The 19,423-nt window shown below is 40.9% G+C and overlaps 1 protein-coding gene across 5 annotated transcripts in view; it reads right to left on the reverse strand.

Moving 5' to 3' along the window:
- dnajb6b (DnaJ heat shock protein family (Hsp40) member B6b) overlaps nucleotides 1–19,423 on the reverse strand; it is a 150,833-nt gene that overhangs the window by 13,273 nt on the left and 118,137 nt on the right. For all 5 annotated transcript variants that reach the window (XM_072576207.1, XM_072576209.1, XM_072576208.1 and 2 more), the window contains one exon: nucleotides 9,745–9,957. In XM_072576207.1, the coding sequence (XP_072432308.1) occupies nucleotides 9,745–9,957 (213 nt within the window). The remainder of the gene's footprint in view (nucleotides 1–9,744; nucleotides 9,958–19,423) is intronic.

The following is a 19,423-nucleotide window of genomic DNA, read 5'->3' on the forward strand; positions in this document are numbered from 1 at the left end:
CCACAATCAGTGAAGATTGGGAAATATATTTCATCCTCACTAACAGTCAACACTGTAGTGAGCCCCCTACTGTTCTCACTGTATACCCATGACTGCATTGCCAAATACCAGACTAATGCCATTTACAAGTTCGCTGATGACACCATCATAGTCGGTCGAATCTCAGATGGCGACGAAACAGATTACAGATGGGAGGTGGAAGACCTGGAAAAATGGTGAACTGAGAACAACCTAGCTCTCAATGCCAGCAAAACCAAGGAACTCATTATTGACTTTCGGCAGGATGTTACTCATGCCCCACTACACATTAACAGCACAGAGGCGGAATACGTGGAGTGTCAAGCTCCTGGGAGTGGTCATCCAGAACAAGCTTTCTTGGACTCCTCATGCGGACACACTGGTTACAAAGGCCCAACAATGTCTTTTCTTCCTCAGGCAGCTGAATAAATTTGGCATGATAGTGAATACCCTTGCCAACTTTTATAGGTGCGCCAGGGAGAGCATTCTGTCTGGTGGTATCACCACCTGGTATGGCAACTGTACAATTCAAGATCGGAGACGGTTACAGAGAGTGGTGAACTCTGCCTGGACAATCACAAAGGCCAGCCTCCCATCTATAGAACCCAACTACCAGGCCGGCTGTCAAGGAAAGCCAGCAGTCTTAAAGATCCATCCCACACTGGTAATGTTTTTCTACAATCTCTACCATCAGGGAGAAGGTACAGAAGCCTGAACACACGTACCAGCCGGGTTTGTAACAGTTTCTACCCTACTGTTGTTAGAATACTGAATGGACTCACAAACTCCTAACATTCTCCTGTACCTGTCTTTTTGTTTTTGTCGCTGTTTACCTATTATTTACTATCTATGCTACTTAACTACGTGATCTGCCTGTATTGCTCGCAAGACAAAGCTTTTCACTGTGCCTCGGTACATGTGACAAAAATTCAATTCATTCATTCATTCAATTCATTCATTCAGTTATAAGATACCACCTGATGCTTTAAGAGTGGGAGATAACTTCTCATTTTGCAAGCAAGGGTACCGTGGCCTTCCACAGAGACATTTCCATTGGCTTCCAAAACCATGGCAGTTGAAGTACATTTGCTTGGTGCCCATCAGGAAAAGAAATGGTTTTAAGTAAAGCTTAGTTTGACTTAAATATTCTTATTCCAACTTAAACAATGCACGTCAGTGAGGCTTCAAGATACATCTGGGTAATCCAAGATGGTCAACAGGAAAAATTTCTGGCTGTAACAGCTGCTCCGTTTTTGAGGTATTTTAAGTGCTGGAGGTGATTTCCTCGAATTCCAGGAGCAGCAAGTTTTGTTTTATATGCTGTTGCATGTTTTGGAACTTTGGAAAAACAAGTCAAAACAACAGCAGTTTTTAAAAGGGAGAAGAACAGACAAAGGAAGCACATGGTGAGGTCAGTGCAGGAGAGAGAGAGAGAAAGAAACTGACACTGCCTTTGCTGTTTGAATTCATGTATCGCTGGACATCGGAGTGCGTCTGGGAAAATTAACAAACAGTGAAATTCACAACTGATCTTGGAGGAACCTGTTTGGGAGAGGTTCACAGCACAGAATCAGATAAGTGAATTACTGTTTTAAGTGTGGCCTACAGAAAGTCTGCAGTAGTGAGTAGAGTGGGTTCTTTCTTGATTATATGTTTTTGGAGTTTTGTCTCTTGATTAAACTTAAAATATAAGCCATAACTATTCATTTAACCTGGGGCAGTGTTTGTAGAGGAATAAGGCAGTGTTATTGTCTGAGTCTGTAGATTGTGAAGGAGCAAAAATGGCCTTTAGTAGAGGGATATGTGTGTCTTGTCAGATGTGGGAGTTTAAAGAGAGTTTAAGGGTGACTGCGAATTATATCTGCCATAAATGCTATTGGTTGCAAATCTTATCAGATCAAATGGATCGGTTGGAGAGACAGTTAGACGCAATGAGGAATTTGCAACAGCAACAGTATGTGATGGATGGCAGTTATGGGAAGGGGGGAATAATCTCAGATACAGTCACATAGACTGTTAGCTCCAGGAAAGGTAAGGGAAGTAGGCAGCTAGTGCAGGAGTCTTTTGTGGATATATCCATTTCAAGCAGGTATGCTGTTTCGGAAAATGTAGGGGGTGATGGATTCTCAGGGGAACGTAGCATGAACAGCCAAGTTTCTGGTATTGAGACAGGCTCCAATGCAACGAGGGGTACGTCAGATTCCAAGAGATCAATTGTGTGAGGGGATTCTCTAATCCGAGGTACAGACAGAGGTTTCTGTGGCAACAGCGAAAAAGCAGAATGGCGTGTTACTTCCCTGGTGCCAGGATCAAGGATGTCTCAGAGAGGGTGCAGAATGTTCTCACGGGGAGAGGGCCAGCAAGAGGTCATTGTCCACATTGGAACCAATGACATAGGAAGGGAAAAAGTTGAGATTCTGAAAGGAGATTACAGAGAGTTAGGTAGATATTTAAAAAGGAGGTTCTCGAGAGTAGTAATTTGCTAGACCTGCTCGGGAGCATTTAAACTAGTAACGTGGGGGGGGGTGGTGGGACCCAGGGAAATAGTGAGGAAAGAGATCAATCTGAGACTGGTACAGTTGAGAACAGAAGTGAGTCAAACAGTCAGGGCAGGCAGTGACAAGGTAGGACAAATAAATTAAACTGCATTTATTTCAATACAAGAGGCCTAACAGGGAAGGCAGATGAACTCAGGGCATGGTTAGGAACATGAGACTGGGATATCATGGCAATTACAGAAACATGGCTCAGGGATGGGCAGGACTGGCAGCTTAAGGTTCCAGGATACAAATGCTACAGGAAGGATAGAAAGGGAGGCAAGAGAGGACGGGGATAGATTACAGCTGTGCTGAGGGAGGATATTCCCGGAAATATATCCAGGGAAGTTATTTGGGTGGAACTGAGAAATAAGAAAGGGATGATCACCTTATTGGTATTGTATTATAGACCCCATAATAGACAGAGGGAAATTGAGAAACAAACTTGTAAGGAGATCTCAGCTATCTGTAAGAATAATAGGGTAGTTATGGTAGGGGATTTTAACTTTCCAAACATAGACTGGGACTGCCATAGTGTTAAGGGTTTAGATGGAGAGGAATTTGTTAAGTGTGTACAAGACAATTTTCTGATTCGGTATGTGGATGTACCTAGCAGAGAAGGTGCAAAACTTGACCTACTCTTGGGAAATAATGCAGGGCAGGTGACTGAGGTGTCAGTGGGGGAGTACTTTGGGGCCAGTGACCATAATTCTATTAGATTTAAAATAGTGATGGAAAAGGATAGACCAGATCTAAAAGTTGAAGTTCTAAATTGGAGAAAGACCAATTTTGATGGTATTAGGCAAGAACTTTTGAAAGCAGATTGGGGGCAGATGTTCGCAAGTAAAGGGATGGCTGGAAAATGGGAAGCCTTCAGAAATGAGATAACAAGAATCCAGAGAAAGTACATTCCTGTTAGGGTGAAAGAAAAGGCTGGTAGGTATAGGGAATGCTGGATGACAAAAGAAATTGAGAGTTTGGTTAAGAAAAAGAAGGAAGCATATGTAAGTTATAGACAGAATAGATCAAGTGAATCCTTAGAAGAGTATAATGCAGTAGGAGTATACTTAAGAGGGAAATCAGGAGGGCAAAAAGGGGACATGAGATAGCTTTGGCAAATAGAATTAAGGAGAATCCAAAGGGTTTTTACAAATACATTAAGGACAAAAGGGTAACTAGGGAGAGAATAGGGCCCCTCAAAGATCAGCAAGGCGGCCTTTGTGTGGAGCCGCAGAAAATGGGGGAAGATACTAAACAAGTTTTTTGCACCAGTATTTACTGTGGAAAAGGATATGGAAGATATAGACTGTAGGGAAATAGATGGTGACACCTTGCAAAATGCCCATTTTACTGAGGAGGAAGTGCTGGATGTCTTGAAATGCATAAAGGTGGATAAATCCCCATGACCTGACCAGGTGTACCCGAGAACTCTGTGGGAAGTGAGAAAAATGATTGCAGGGCCTCTTGCTGAGATATTTGCATCATTGGTAATCACAGGTGAGGTGCCAGAAGACTGGAGGCCACTGTTTAAGAAGAGAGTAAAGGACAAGCCAGGAAACTAGAGACCAGTGACCCTGACCTCAGTGGTGGGCAAGTTGTTGGAGGGAATCCTGAGGGACAAGATGTACATGTATTTGGAAAGGCAAGGACTGATTAGGGATAGTCAACATGGCTTTGTGTGTGGGAAATCATGTCTCACAAAGTTGATTGAGTTTTTTGAAGAAGTAACAAAGAAGATTGATGAGGGCAGAGCAGTAGATGTGATCTATATGGATCTCAATAAAGTGTTCGACAAGATTGCCCATGGGACATTGGTTAGCAACTTTAGATTTCACGGAATACAGGGAGAACTTGCCATTTGGATTCAGAACTGGCTCAAAGGTAGAAGACAGAGGGTGGTGGTGGAGGGTTGTTTTTCAGACTGGAGGCCTGTGACCAGTGGAGTGCCACAAGGATCGGTGCTGGGTTCACTATTTTTCATCATTTATATAAATGATTTGGATGTGAGCATAAGAGGTATAATTAGCAAGTTTGCAGATGACACCAAAATTGGAGGTGTAGTGGACAGCAAAGAGGGTTACCTCAGATTACAAGACTAGATGGGCCAATGGGCTGAGAAGTGGCAGATGGAGTTTAATTCAGATAAATGTGAGGTGCTGCATTTTGGGAAAGCAAATCTTAGCAGGACTTGTACACTTAATGGTAAGGTCCGAGGGAGTGTTTCTGAACAAAGAGACCTTGGAGTGAAGATTTATAGCTCCTTGAAAGTGGAGTCGCAGGTAGATAGGATAGTGAAGAAGGTGTTTGGTATGCTTTCTTTTAGTGGTCAGAGTATTGAGTACAGGAGTCTGGAGGTCATATTGCAGCTGTACAGGACATTGGTGAGGCCACTGTTGGGAGATTGCATGCAATTCTGGTCTCCTTCTTTTCAGAAAGATGTTGTGAAACTTGAAAGGGTTCAGAAAAGATTAACAAGAATGTTGCCAGGGTTAAAGGATTTGAACTATAGGGAGAGGCTGAACAGGCTGGGGCTGTTTTGCCTGGGGCGTCGGAGGTTGAGGGGTGACCTTATAGAGGTTTACAAAATTATGAGGCGCATGGATCGGGTAAATAGGCAAAGTCTTTTCCCTGGGGTCAGGGAGTCTAGAACTAGAGGGCATAGGTTTAGGGTGAGAGGGGAAAGATAGAAAAGAGACCTAAGGGGCAACTTTTTTCACACAGAGGGTGGTACGTGTATGGAATGAGCTGCCAGAGGAAGTAGTGGAGGTTGGTACAATTGCAACATTTAAAAGGCATTTGGCTGGGTATATGAATAGGAAGGGTTTGGATGGATATGGGCCGGGGGCTGGCAGGGGGGACTAGATTGGGTTGGGAAATCTGGTCGGCGTGGACGGGTTGGACCGAAGGGTCTGTTTCCATGCTGTACATCTCTATGACTCTATGACTACATAGTTTGTAAATTCAGCACGTTGACTTCAAAATGTAGACTTACTCTTTATGCTTAGTAATATGTGACTTGAAATATGAGATACTGACTGGTGACTGGGAAGAAGGAGAAAGTTTGATTGAATCACTGTGATCTGCTTAAAGGACCGTACTTAGCCATTACTGTGCTCTGGACCATCCATCCACTCTCCTTTGCTCTGCTTTCAACTGGCCCTCACACGTTTTCAGGCTCAGTTTCCTTTAGTCTTCAGCAGTAGCATACCAGAACTTAAAGTGAGTCAGGAGGCAGAGGCAGTGTACAGGCTATCACAGGGTGCTGGGTGAAATAACTCCACAGAGGCCGTTATCCCATCACTAAGTTACCCTTTATTTACACACGGAGAGTCTTTGACACTGATCCAGCTCCCTTAGAGCCAGCTCTCAGAGTGAATAGGATGTCCGACACGCCTGATCTTATCTGTCAGCCAGGCCTCCCTGATTGGACCAGATTAATAGCCCCAATCAGGGAACTCATATTCTATGAGGTCCACCTGGCTGACCTCATTACAATCACTGCACTGAGAAAGCTGAAAGGTCACAAAGTGAATAAGTCACCTGTACTGGATGGACCAGACCTCAGAGTTCTGAAGGAGATAGCTGAGGAGATTGTGGAGTCATTGGGATGATCTTTCATGAAGCTCTTGAGTCAGGGAGGGTCCCAGAGGACTGAGAAATAGCTAACGTAACACCTTGATTTAAGAAAGGAGCAAAGCAAAAGATGGGAAAATTATAGCCTGGTTAACCTGACCTCAGCCGTCACTAAGATCTTACAGGAGAAAGTGAGGACTGCAGATGCTGGAGATCTGAGTTGAAAAGTGTGGGTGCTGGAAAAGCACAGCAGGTCAGGTAGCAACCGAGAAGCAGGAGAGTTGATAAGCTCTTCTTCAGGAAAATCTTATAGTCCATTATAAAGGATGAGGTTGTGGAGTACTTGGAAGTACATGGTAAAATAGGGCTGAGTCAGCATGGCTTCGAGCATGACAAATCTGATGGAATTCTTTGAGGGTGTAACAAGCAAGTTAGACAAAAGGTAACCAGTCGGTGTATTCCTTTTGGATTTCCAGAAGGCCTTTGACATGGAAGCTGCTAAATAAGAAATGAGCCCATGGTGCTAGGGGCAAGGTGCTGGCATGAATAGAGGACTGGCTGACTGACATAGGGCAGAGAGTGGAGTTAAAGGGGTCTTTTCCAGGATGACTTGTAGAGTTCCAAAATGGTCAGTGTTGGGACCAAAACTGTTCATGTTATACATTAACAATCTGGGAAAAGGAACTGAGGGTACTTTTGCTAAGTTTGAAGATAACACAAAGATTGGTGGAGGGACAAGTAGTATTGAAAAAGTAGGGATGCTACAGAAGGATTTTGATAGACAAGGTCACTGAGCAAAGAAGTAGCACATGGAATATAATTTGGGAAAGTGGGAGGTTATGCACTTCGGTGATAAGAATTGAATTGTAAACTTTCCTAAATGGTTAAAATCAACGAGGAGAAAGTGAGGACTGCAGATGCTCAGATCAGAGTTGAGAGTGTCGTGCTGGAAAAGCACAGCAGGTCAGGTAGCATCCGAGGAGCTGGAAAATTAATGTTTCAGGCATAAGCCCTTCATCAGGAATATTTTCTAAATGGTGAAAGACTTCGTAAATCTGAAACACAATGGGACTTAGGAGTCCCAATTCAGGATTTTCTTAAGGTTAACCTGCAAGTTCAGTTGGTAGTTAGGAAGGCAAACATAATGTGAGCATTCATTTCAAGAAGGCTAGGAAACAAGTGCAGGATGTACTGCTGAGACTGTATAAGGCTCTGGTCAGACCACATTTGAACTATTGTGTGCAGATTAGACCCCATATCTAAGGAAAGACATGCTGGCCTTAAATGGGACCTAGAGGAGGTTTACAAGAATGATTTTGGGGATGAAGGACTGGTCATACGAGGAGCAGTTGAGGACTCTGAGTCTGTACTTGATGTATTTAGAAAAATAAGGCAGGAATCTCACTGAAACGTAAAGTACAGAGAAGACTTGGCAGAGTGGACATGGAGAGGGTGTTACCACTAGTAGGACAACTAGGACCTGAGAGCACAGGCTCATAGTGAAGGGATGACCCTTTAGAACTGTGATGAGGTGGAATTTCAGTCATTGCACATGACAAAGGAATAGCACTTCAAAAGCTTGTGTGATTTCAAATAAACCTGTTAGACTATAACCTGGTATCGTGTGACTTCACACTGAGTGTATTTATGACAGAGAAAGACAAGTTCTTTAATAGTAAGGGAATCAAAGGTTACAGGGAGAAGGCAGGGGAATTGTGTTGAGAAACATAACAACCATGATCGAGGACGGAGCAGACTCAATGGGCTGAATGGCCTAATTCTGCTCCTATGTTATACGACGTTATGATATTATGTATGCAGTTCAAGAATTTTGTGTCATCTACTCCTTTTGTATTATTTTTATTTCAGTAGATATTAGGGTATTTGAAGTCCTCAGTTATTACCCTGTAGTTTTTACCCTCAGAAATCTGCTGACATATTTGCCTTCTATCTCACTCCCACGTTTGGGAATCTGAATTAGTGGAGCTGCCTCTTTCTTTATTTCTGAGCTCAAACTAGAAAGGCTCATTTGATGATTCATTTAATATATCATCCTGTCTAACAGCTATAATCAATTTCTTAACTGTGAATGCTCCCATGACCCACATTCTTTTATCTCCTACTCAAACTTTTTTTCAAAATCAACCTGTTCAGACATGTTACGACACACCTCTGCATAGGTGGGAATTGAACTCCGACCTTCTGGCCCAGAAGTAATGATTTCATCCTGCCTAACAATGCTATATCAGGGATATTGAGAAACTAATCGAGTTTAGAAATCATTAACTCATAAAATGGCCTGTGATAAGAAGGCAGTGAAACAATTAATAATAGTCTATCCACACATTTTCAATATGGTTACAGAGAGTTGTAGATTTGTTACTGTAGTATTTAAGAAGTAGGTGAAGAGAACAGCAAATGCTCCCATGGCATGTTCAAGTATATCCTTGTACAAGAGCTCACATTGTTTGTGAAATGTGGCAATTAAAGATGGCTCATTTTCTTGGGGATACGCTAAATGCCTGAACCATCATTGTTATCATTGATATGGTCTCTCTGGGGCCTCAGCTATGCTGTTCTGTTTTAATTTAATTTTTTAAAAATTGATCAATAGGTTCTGGCTCTCAAATTCACCCACATATTCTTAGTCTCAGTATGTCTGATGCTCATGGTGCCTTCGCTTTCCTGCTGTGCTATCCTACAGTTGATGCTAATATGCATTATAATTAAGTACAAGACAAGGAATACAATAATGGACCTCAAAAATGCAACCGTCAAATTGTATTTAAAGGAAAGCTGTGAACATTAAGACCTTTTATATGCCAATTTTCATGTTCTAGAATTTAACTTGCTCAATTGAGCTGTTGGGGAATTTCTAACGTCCATGTCACAATTTCAGTGCTTGAAACATTTAACTATTTACAAAGCTCTTTATTACAGTCCACGTTTTGATCAATTCCTTATAGGAACTCCTGCACAAGACTAACAAGAGTTTCACCTGAAGAGTTATTATTCTGTTCCAGCTTCCCAAAGATCAGCATGTAGACGATTTTAGAATGAGAACAGCCAGGTCACTGATTAGGAATGCTGCAGAGATGTCAGAGGGGAATGAACCCAACTGAATAGTAACTCAAGAATGTGCATGTAATTTTAAGGAATTTAGCTGAGATTTAATGGCTTTTTCTATAAACAGTACTTGAATGAGTGTATTTTAATCAAGAGAACATTTCATAGGATTAGAGAAACTTATAGCACAGAAGGAGGCCATTTGTTCCATGATGTCTGTGCTGGCTCTTCAAAAGAACAATGTCCCAAGTCCCACACTCTTGGAAGCATTAAAGCACCAAACATCTTTCCAAGGTTGTCAAATGGAACATTAATACAAATTTTTGCAAGTCTGTGCTAAATTAGTTAATGCATAGCATTTCTCTTATCCTCACTTAGCATTGTCCTAAAATTGACAACCTCCTTACGACTAACCAAGGAAGCCGAGAGCCAGCTTCTCCCAGATCAACGTTAGAACAGTTGAGCAACCTTATCTAACCGCTTTTCCTATTTTGACCAATGCCCTATGGCTCAGATTTTCTTGTTCCCATTTCTTGTCTTGGATTTGTACCTGCTAGATTGGGAATGGTTCCCTCCTCAGGAACACTGTAGACCATTGCTGGCGATCCGACTTCCTCTTCCTCATCAACATTATACTGGTAATCATATCTCGGGTAGGATGTGGAATGCTGCCGTGAAGAACGGGTGTAAGCCGCGTGTCCAGGTAGGGCCTGCTGTCCTCGCTGCCTAAGCTCTGTTGCTAAGGCATGTTCATCTTCAACACCTGAAACAGAATGATAGTATACAGTGCAAATTATATTCAGTTCGTGCAGAATCTCCAAGATGAAAATTAAAACTGAATCATGTGGCACTTCCCCATTATCCTCTCCACAGAGTCAGAAGATGGCGAATTGATATGTCATTTCAGCAACTGAACACAAAATCTAGGCTAATGTTTCAGTTGAGGCACTGAAGAAGTATTGCACTGCTGGAGGAGCCAACTTTCAGAGGAGTATGTAAACTAAACTATTTTCTCAAGCAAATGTGAAAAAAAGGGACTAGCACTACTTGAAGGACAGTAGAGCTCTCCCAAAGTCCTGGTCAATATTTACCTTCAAACAACATAAGTAACATAATAGATTATCTGTTTATTGCCCCTTTGCTGTTTGTGGAACCTCACTGCATGCAAATTGAATGCTACATTTCTTGTATTGCTGTAGCCATTTCAATTCAAATATCTACCTTAGTAATGAATTTACAACAAACTTGTAAGAAATAGATCAGGAATTACAGCATTCAACGGGATTGACTGATCTCGTAGTATGGAATAAATCTGACAATTATTACATTTCAAACAGATCAATTCAATTTTTGAATAGCACCATAAAAAGTAAGTGTCAAGCACCCCTATCATTGTTGCCAAGAATTCTTAAGTACTCAATAGTTTTTAAACTTGAGTATAATCAATTTTACAGCACCATTTGATTCTGATATACTTTCTGCAAATTACATTTGCATTATTACATTAATTATTCAGCCATGCTTAATTAATGTACAAAAATACACTGAAATACAAAAAGCACATGACTTTTTTATTGTTGCATGAGGTGTGGACATTACTGACAAGCTTGTTGCCCATCCCTAATTTCCATGAATTAAACGGCTTGCTGGGTCATTTCTGAAGGCAGTTAAAAGTCACATTGCTGAGGCCAAGCTGGGTGAATAAGGCAGAATTTGTTCCCTAAAGGGAACTAGTGAACTGGAAGCCTTTTTTATTTGTTCAAATGGTGTGGGTGCCACTGGCTAAGCCAGTACTGATTGCTTATCCCAAATTGCCCAGGGGGCAGTTAAGCCTGAACCACAGTGCTGTGGGTCTGGAGTCACATGTAAGTCAAACCAAGTAAAGGTGTGCCATTACCCCCATTTAATTAAATACTCTTCCCATCCTCAACTTTGCCATTTCTAGGAGCAGAAGATTCTGGCTCTGAGTCACAGGCACAATATGAATACAAAGCTAATGAAGGTGATGCACATAAAATGGAACAAGAACTGACAGAGAAGGATCTGAACGTATCTGAGCCTTTTGGGTAGGCGAGTGAATGGTGAAATGCAATGCAGAGTAATGCAAAGTGCTTCTCAAATCCAGGAATGACTAAATGGTAAAGCTTAAATATGGACAGAAATTCGGATTTTATATTGCAAAGTTAATAATGACAATGACTAGAGTTATTTTGCAATACAGAACTTGAGTATTGATGAAAAATGATACTTTATCAAAGCTTTTTGTCTTGACCTCATTAGGGCAATTCATAAGAAATGCTAATGTAAAGTGCAAACAATCTTGTTAAACTGTATGAGAGAAGAGTGCTGATTGGTTGGCAAGTAGACTGTGATCGGTAAAGGCATAGTCATGGAGAATATACCAGTTAGATGATGATTGACTCCAACTGTACAATGCATTACATTGAGAAATGAACTTTCAAATGTTTTTCACCTACTTTGTTGAGTTGAAACAGGTGCAGTGTGTGCACATTTTCATTCCGTCTGCAAAGAACAGTGCCCGGCATATTAAAATGTGCCACACAGCGAGCCTGACAAATCTTAACTTGACTGTCACCATAATCCTTTGCACACTCAATATTGTTCAACAAGCGTTGGCCATTTACAGAATCACATCTAAAGTTGGACACTGGATTTTACAAGCACAGGCTGGTTGTACACAACCAATATCTTGTGAACAATAGTTACAAACAACTGAAAGGAGATGTTGTCTGCTATGATCTACCAGTCATTGGGATGTACAGCTTACATATCTAACAGCACACCAGCATTAATGTTCACGTACCACTTAGCTCATTTGTGTGATAGAGAGAAAGTCTTTTTAGCTTGACACCAAAACCTGGTTAGCAGTGTTATTCAACCGCTTGAGATACCTCCAAGGTAATCTGGGATAGACTGGACACTTTTTAGGAACAAAGTGAAAGCTCTACAGCCCATTCATGACTTTGTGCGATAAACAATGAGAAATGACCTGATCAATGTAGCAATATCCCACAGGATGGCTCTGATATATCATTTTTCAGCATCTAGCTTGCCCAGTGAACAAGTGGACCAGGCCTTATTTACAAGGTTCAAGGTTTGTGTAAAGATTTGTAGCTCAGATACTGGTTGGCGTGTGTTTGCCAAGCCTTAAGTTGATTTACAGACATTTCATCCCCTTTCTAAGTGACATCTTCAATGCTTTGGAGCCTCCTGTGATGTGCTACTGGTACTATCTTCTGGAATTTATTTGGTTTCATTACGGTTGCTTCTGGTTGCCAGTTCTGGTTGTTTGTTACAAGGTAGCCAATTGCCTGTGAAACGATAGGAATCCTAGCCTATATTTACCAGAGAAGGTAGGCTTGCAGTGTTTAATAGCAGAGAACGCCCAGCCAATTTATCAACCTGGACCTCAAGAAAAGGCAATGGTACATTTGAGTGCAGCATGGAGTCCATGCAAGGAAGTTCTCACACGCAGCTGCAGTAAAATTAAAACCTCCATATCAATAGAAATATGCAAGGGGTAGAAGGTCAGGTGCCATTACGTTAAAGACACATTTCTCATGGAATTAAACAAAGGTATCTGTGAGATCTAGCAGGAATCCCATGACAACACCATCCACTTGGATATAAGTGGTGTTATTAAAACTGAACATAATTGTGAGTTGTTCAGTTCATAATTTCAGTGAGTGTTGATTCACAAATGGTGGCAGGTCTCAAAGACAATGCTATGGTGCTGCAGTTCAAATGTCTATGGATTCCATGAGTGGTGCCTTGGTGAATATGCTGATAATATCAAATAATCACATGAACACTGCATGGGCTATCAACACGCAAGCCCTGTATGGTCTTCGCAAATGTGAGGATTAGAATAGTGCTGGAAAAGCACAGCAGGTCAGGCAGCATCCGGGGGCTTTTGCCCGAAGTGTCGACTCTCCTGCTCCTTGGATGCTGCCTGACCTGCTGTGCTTTTCCAGCATTACTCTAATCTTGACTCTAATCTCCAGCATCTGCAGTACACACTTTTGCCACACTAGATAAGTAACAGAGTAAAAGGACATCACTTTTGTTTGTCTTGGCAGAGTGAAAAGAAAGTAGTGGTTCCCCATAGTCACAGTTTCAATAAGTCAGCATGGTTAGAGGGAATTTGAGGAAAACCTTTTCACCCAGAGGGTGGTGGGGGTTGAGAATGCACTGCATGGGATGATAGTTGAGTCAGGAATCTTTAAAAAGAACTTGGATGAGCACCTTAAGTGTCAAAACATTCAAGACTATGGGGCCTAGTGTAGGAAAGTGAGACTAGTGTAAGTAGTATATTATTGGCAGTATGAGCTTGACAGGCCAAAGGGCCTCTTCCATTCTGTATGATTCTATGAAACCATAGTATTAAACAATACAGCTTGAATTTGTAAGGAGTTAAGCTGAAAGTCATGATTTCAATGGTAAATCTATGGAACACCTTGAGGACATGTTAGAAATAGATAATATTTATTCATTCAAATCTAAGTTGGAAGACAACATTAGAATCCCTACAATGTAGAAACAGGCTCTTCAGCCCAACGAGTCCACACTCACCCTCCGAGACCCATTCCAATAACCATCCAGACCCATTCCCCTACCTTACATTTGTCCTGATTAACGCACCCAATTATATATCCCTATGGGCAATTTGCAAGGCCAATTTACCTAACCTGTGTCATTCCTGATGAAGTGCTTATGCTCAATATCGATTCTCCTGCTCCTCGGCTGCTGCCTGACTGGCTGTGCTTTTCCAGCACCACACTTTGTGACCCATGAAGGTTATTAGTGGAACTTATGAGCGCCAATCCTCGTTTTCCTATTAGGGCTAATTTACACTCTGCAACATTTATTTCAAGGGTAAGATTTTGGGATCCAAAGGAGGAATTTGACATGGAGTAAGTAAGCATTATTGGAAGGAACTTTGAGCTTATACTTCCTATAGTTTTCAGTCACTGGAGTTTGCCTTACCTCCTTTGTAGGTCTATTGCAGCCTAATTGATTGCAATGATGACAGCCAGGATTGTAAAAAGGAAACTGGAAAGACCTTAGTCTTTACTTGTCTAGCAATTTCTATGTTCCAGGCAGGTCCCCTGCATTACCGCCCATTGAGAAATGTTTTTCAGCAAGAGGGTAGCCAACAGCTGCAACACTGAATGCCATTCAGGGTTGGAAGAAAATAAAATCACTCAGTATGAAAATGGATAGTGTAGGATGAACATAGCAAAGCATTTTTTTTTGAAGAAAGGAAATTGTTTTAACAATTGTGAAATTGGGATGCTTAATTACAGTTTGGAAGGAACGTGTGAAATTGGGATGTTTCGATATCATTCGGAAGGTATGTGTGAAATTTGAATATCTCCCTACTGTTTGAAAGCTATAAGATTACATTCCCTACAGTGTGGGAACAGGCCCTTCGGCCCAACAAGTCCACACCGACCCTCTGAACAGCAACCCACCTGACTAGTGCACCTATCACTGCAGTCAATTTAGCATGGCCAATTCACCTAACCTGCACATCTTTGGACTGTGGGAGGAAACCGGGGCACCCAAAGGAAACCCACGTAGACACAGGGAGAATGTGCAAACTCCACACAGACAGTTGCCCAAGGCAGGAATTGAATCCGGGTCCCTGGCGCTGTGAGGCAGCAGTGCTAACCACTAAGCCGCCGTGCCGCCCTAATAGAACTCCCACAGTGTGGACCAGCCCAACGAGTCCATAATGACTCTCTGAAGAGTATCCCACCCAGACCACCCTATCCATGTAACCCTGCATATCCCATGACTAGCCCATACTTCCCTGGACACCATGGGCAATTTTGCCTGGCCAATCCACCTAGCCTGCATGTGTTCGGACTGTGAGAGGAAACCAGAGCACCCAGAGGAGACCCATACAGACACAGGGAGAACATGCTATCTCCACACAGACAGTCACCCAAGGCAGGAATTGAACCTGAGTCCCAGGCACTATGAGGCAGCAGTGCTAACCACTGAGCCACTATACTATGTGCGAGTGAGGTGCATTTTGACATCATAACGTATCTGTGAAACAATAGTTTTTTGCTGTACAGTAATTTTGAATGGCAAACATACAACTTTATATCAGACTTGAGTACTGGCAGAAACATGAATTCCCTTTGTCACATATCCATTAATACATCAATCCACATGTTATTATAGTAGTAGCCACCCTTGTTAGATAAGCCGTGCTTGTATCAGCTGTAAGTTTTTAATGCACTGTTTAAATAGTAAACATTATAACAATCTTTGAATTACCATAATCAATTGACAGAACAGTGTTTCTAATGAACACAAAGAACTATTTTAATAAAAGAATTGTCTTTTCCAGATGTCAGTCCTAATTCTCAGCAGGTTTAGTTTTCAGGTAACTACAAGACCCATGTATCAGAATCAACTGTGCTAATATAAACCTTGCATTGGACAAGAAACTAAGGCAAGTAATGCTGATAGTGTGCGATGTGTGCTTAGTTTATCAAGTTGCATACGAGTGGGTGTAGCCAGTGCTTTCTCTAATATCAAAAGGAAAAGACATGAAACTATAATGTAATTCATTTTGCTGTTTAAAGGCACTATAACGCATAGAAATATCAAGGCATCCCACACTGGTTTCCAGTCCAATTTTGTCTCATTCTTAAAATTCATACCATTATTTTCAAGTGCTTCCAGAACTTGGCACCTGCGGCATCCTCCAGCCCTACAAACTTCTGAAGAATCTATATCAGATTAAAAATGTTAACTCTGTTTCACAGATGCTGTCAGACATGCTGAGTATCTCAACATTTTCTGTTTTTGTTTCAAACTTCTAAAACATCGGTATTTTCCCAATTCCAGTCTCTTGCATATCCCTGATTTTAATTGCTCCACCATTGGCAGCCATGGCTTCAGTTGTCTGGGACCCAAGCTCTGGAATCCTCTCCCTAAATCTTGTTGCCTCTCTTTCCTCCTGTAAGATGCTCCTTAAAACCAATCTCTTTGAGCAGACTCTTGTTTATCTGTCCTAACATTGTTAAGTGGCTTAGAGTCCATTTTCACTCACTATTGTCCTCAAAAATTGCTTTGGGAAGGTTTACTTTATGATGACCTTATTGTTGTTCAGTACGCCATGAATATACAAATTGGAATTCCTAACCAATTTTGTGTTTTTATAGTCAAGGTACTTTGATTGTAGTTATGTTCACCACTTATTCTGCAACAGTCATTGTATCCACAGACCCATTTGCTCACAGAACAATCACAACAATGACAGATACACTGTCTACCCCATCCATAACAGCTGATCTTTTTATAAACCATAAATATAGAGAGCATAGGTTTAAGATGAGAGGGAAAAGATTTAAAAAGGACTTGATGGGCAACGTTTTCCAGACAGGGGATGGTGCATGTATGGAAGAAGCTGTCAGAGTAGGTGGTGGACGCAGGTACAATTACGATGGTGTAGTGATACAATCGCTAGACTGTTAGTCCAGAGATCCAGGTAATGTTCTGGGGAAGAAAATCTGTTATCTGGTCTACATGTGACTCCAGAGCCACAGTAATGTGGTTGACTCTCAACTGCCCTCTGAGCATTAGGGATGGGTTTAGCCAGAGATGCTTGTTTAGCCAGAGATGTTCACATCCCATGAATGAATTTTAAAGAAAAAGCATCTGGATGAGTATGTGTAGGAAGGGTTTACAGGAATATGAGCCAAATGTTGGCAAATGGGACTAGATCAGTTTAGGATATCTGGTTGGCATGGACAAGTTGGATCAAAGGGTTTATTTCTGTGTTGTATAACTCTGACTCAAATACTAGTATCAAAACTTGATACATTGATATGATAGAAATAAAATTATGTTGCATAGCTTTGAATTTTTTCCCCCAAATTTTACTTTATATGAATGGAGATACCTGTACAGAATAATTGAACCAGCAGATAACTAAATTGTTCAGAATGATCTTTAAGCTTTCCCATTATTTCAAACCTTTCTTTACAAGATAGTTCATGCTGAGTTAACTTTTCAAAAGGAGCAAACTATCATTGGTCTCAGTTTAGGAATGAGGGAATAGGAATCAGCCAGTTAGTCCCTTGTACCTGTTCCACCATTCGTTTAGATCTTGTTGCCCTAATGTTAATTCCACCAGGGTTCAATAGTCCAAAGATGCAAGTTACCCATAATGTTCTGGGATGTGCAGGTTAGCTGTGTTAGCCGCGTTTAGCCATGGGAAATGCTACAAAGATAGGTTTGGGGGATGGGCCTGAGTGGGATGCTCTTTGGAGGATTGGTGTGGACTTGTTGGGCTGAATGGCCTGTTTCTAAATTGTGGGGATTCTATTCTATTCGATATAGAATTTTTATACCTTTGCCTAACACTAATCTGACAATTTTAACACTGAGCGTGCTTATTTTGGGAGGAAATGAGAACAGCTTTGATGGATAAGTGAAGATAAGGTCAGGGGGTGTTTGGCTGCGGATGGAATCAGGTTTGGCAATATTCCCCCAGATATGTTGCAAACTGCTAATACTCCAAGACTGAAAATCACTATGTGATCCACCAGATGATTCCCTAGCCCCTCCACAATGCAGGTGAAAGAGAGAATTTATGCTAGGATTGTCAAATGGTTTTATGACACAATGAAAGGGAGAATTATAATTGTTTGTCAAACCTAATGGGTTAATGACCTGCTTACACTAGGTATATGTCGCATTTAACAAGACAATAACAATGCAGCAAACCTTTAAAATAAAGCCTCCATTTTGAAAATCAACAATTAAAATTTCTTACACTTTATAAAAGGTAATACTTTTTTAATAAAATCAGAGGGCAAAGTAAATATATTCAGATATTTTGTACGTGATTCAGGCACATCATATGCTGATGCACTAGAAAAAATTATACATAATAATGACTAGATGTTGCTTTGGTGCATTGAAATATATGCAAATAAGATGTGAAATTGTCAGATATACAATTAAGTAGGATTGACTACATTATGAATACATTTCCACGCAACCTTTGCATAGCAATGTACTATTATAATTAACCTTAGAGACGCTGCATTAAGACAGCATACTAATGAGATAAAATTTCATATTACCGCGAAATTTCAAGGCAAGTATTAATTCTGTTGTCTATTAAAATAGCACTTGTATTCTTAGCAAAACAATAGTGGCTTAGCTTATGTCATGTGACATTTAAATTAAAATATAGAGCACACAGAGATTTCAAGGCAATTTTGAAAGGTGAGGAAGACTATTATAAACACAAATAATTATTTTGGAGCTATTCCAATCCAGTTTCAAATGAAACACGAGGGAGTACGATATACATAGATTTCAGATTACAAGGACAATGGGACCTAAAAATTGGAATTTAATTACTTTCCGTGAGCTTTATCGTAATGCACTCTGCTTAGCCACATTCCTACTTACAACTCAAAATAATACATTTTATAAAAAATGTAATTTACTGCATTGTTCTCGGTTCTGTAAATTTTGTACATTTTTAGTTTGTACATTTTCTAACTTTTCCTATTCATTCCTTTCCTCTTCAGAAGGCACATGTTACTATTTGGGTTCTATTCCCCGATCAAAAAGGACCATTATCATTCCCATAAAGGTGCATTCATCATGGAGGGTCTGAGACTGTGACAGTCGACAGCTATTTGTCCGAAGGACCTTTGACTAATTGACATGAGGTCCAGATTTTTACCTGGGAATTGACATTTGACTTGGGAATCACAACTCAGGCCATTTTCTGATGTCACACCCCTGAGTTCTGAAGGAACCCACACACAAGAGTGTCAGGCTCACTGGAGTTGAGACTGCTGCCTTCTGAAACAGAGGCCTGAGGTGCTCTTAAGATATGAGAATGCTTCAGCTGACAGGCTTGAAGGCCTGTGTCTATTCCCAAGACTATTGGTCCAGCCACAAGGCAGCACCCATAATAGAAAGAAACATCATAAAGTTTTAACACTCCTTTTTTTGTCAATCTTCATTATTAGTCCAAAAAAGCTGAACGATATAAAGAATTTAAAAACCCAGAAAATTCTAAAGAAACCTTTGTTTCAAACCTCCAGCATCTGAAGTATTTTGTTTTCAGAATATATACAGACCTGTCTCTGAGTCACTTGTAAAGAGTAGATATTAGAACATTGCAGCCATTACTAGTAGAAATGATGTCAGTAGTTAAA

This window comes from Chiloscyllium punctatum, chromosome 8, assembly GCF_047496795.1.
Source record: "Chiloscyllium punctatum isolate Juve2018m chromosome 8, sChiPun1.3, whole genome shotgun sequence".
In the NCBI taxonomy this organism is placed as follows: domain Eukaryota; kingdom Metazoa; phylum Chordata; class Chondrichthyes; order Orectolobiformes; family Hemiscylliidae; genus Chiloscyllium; species Chiloscyllium punctatum.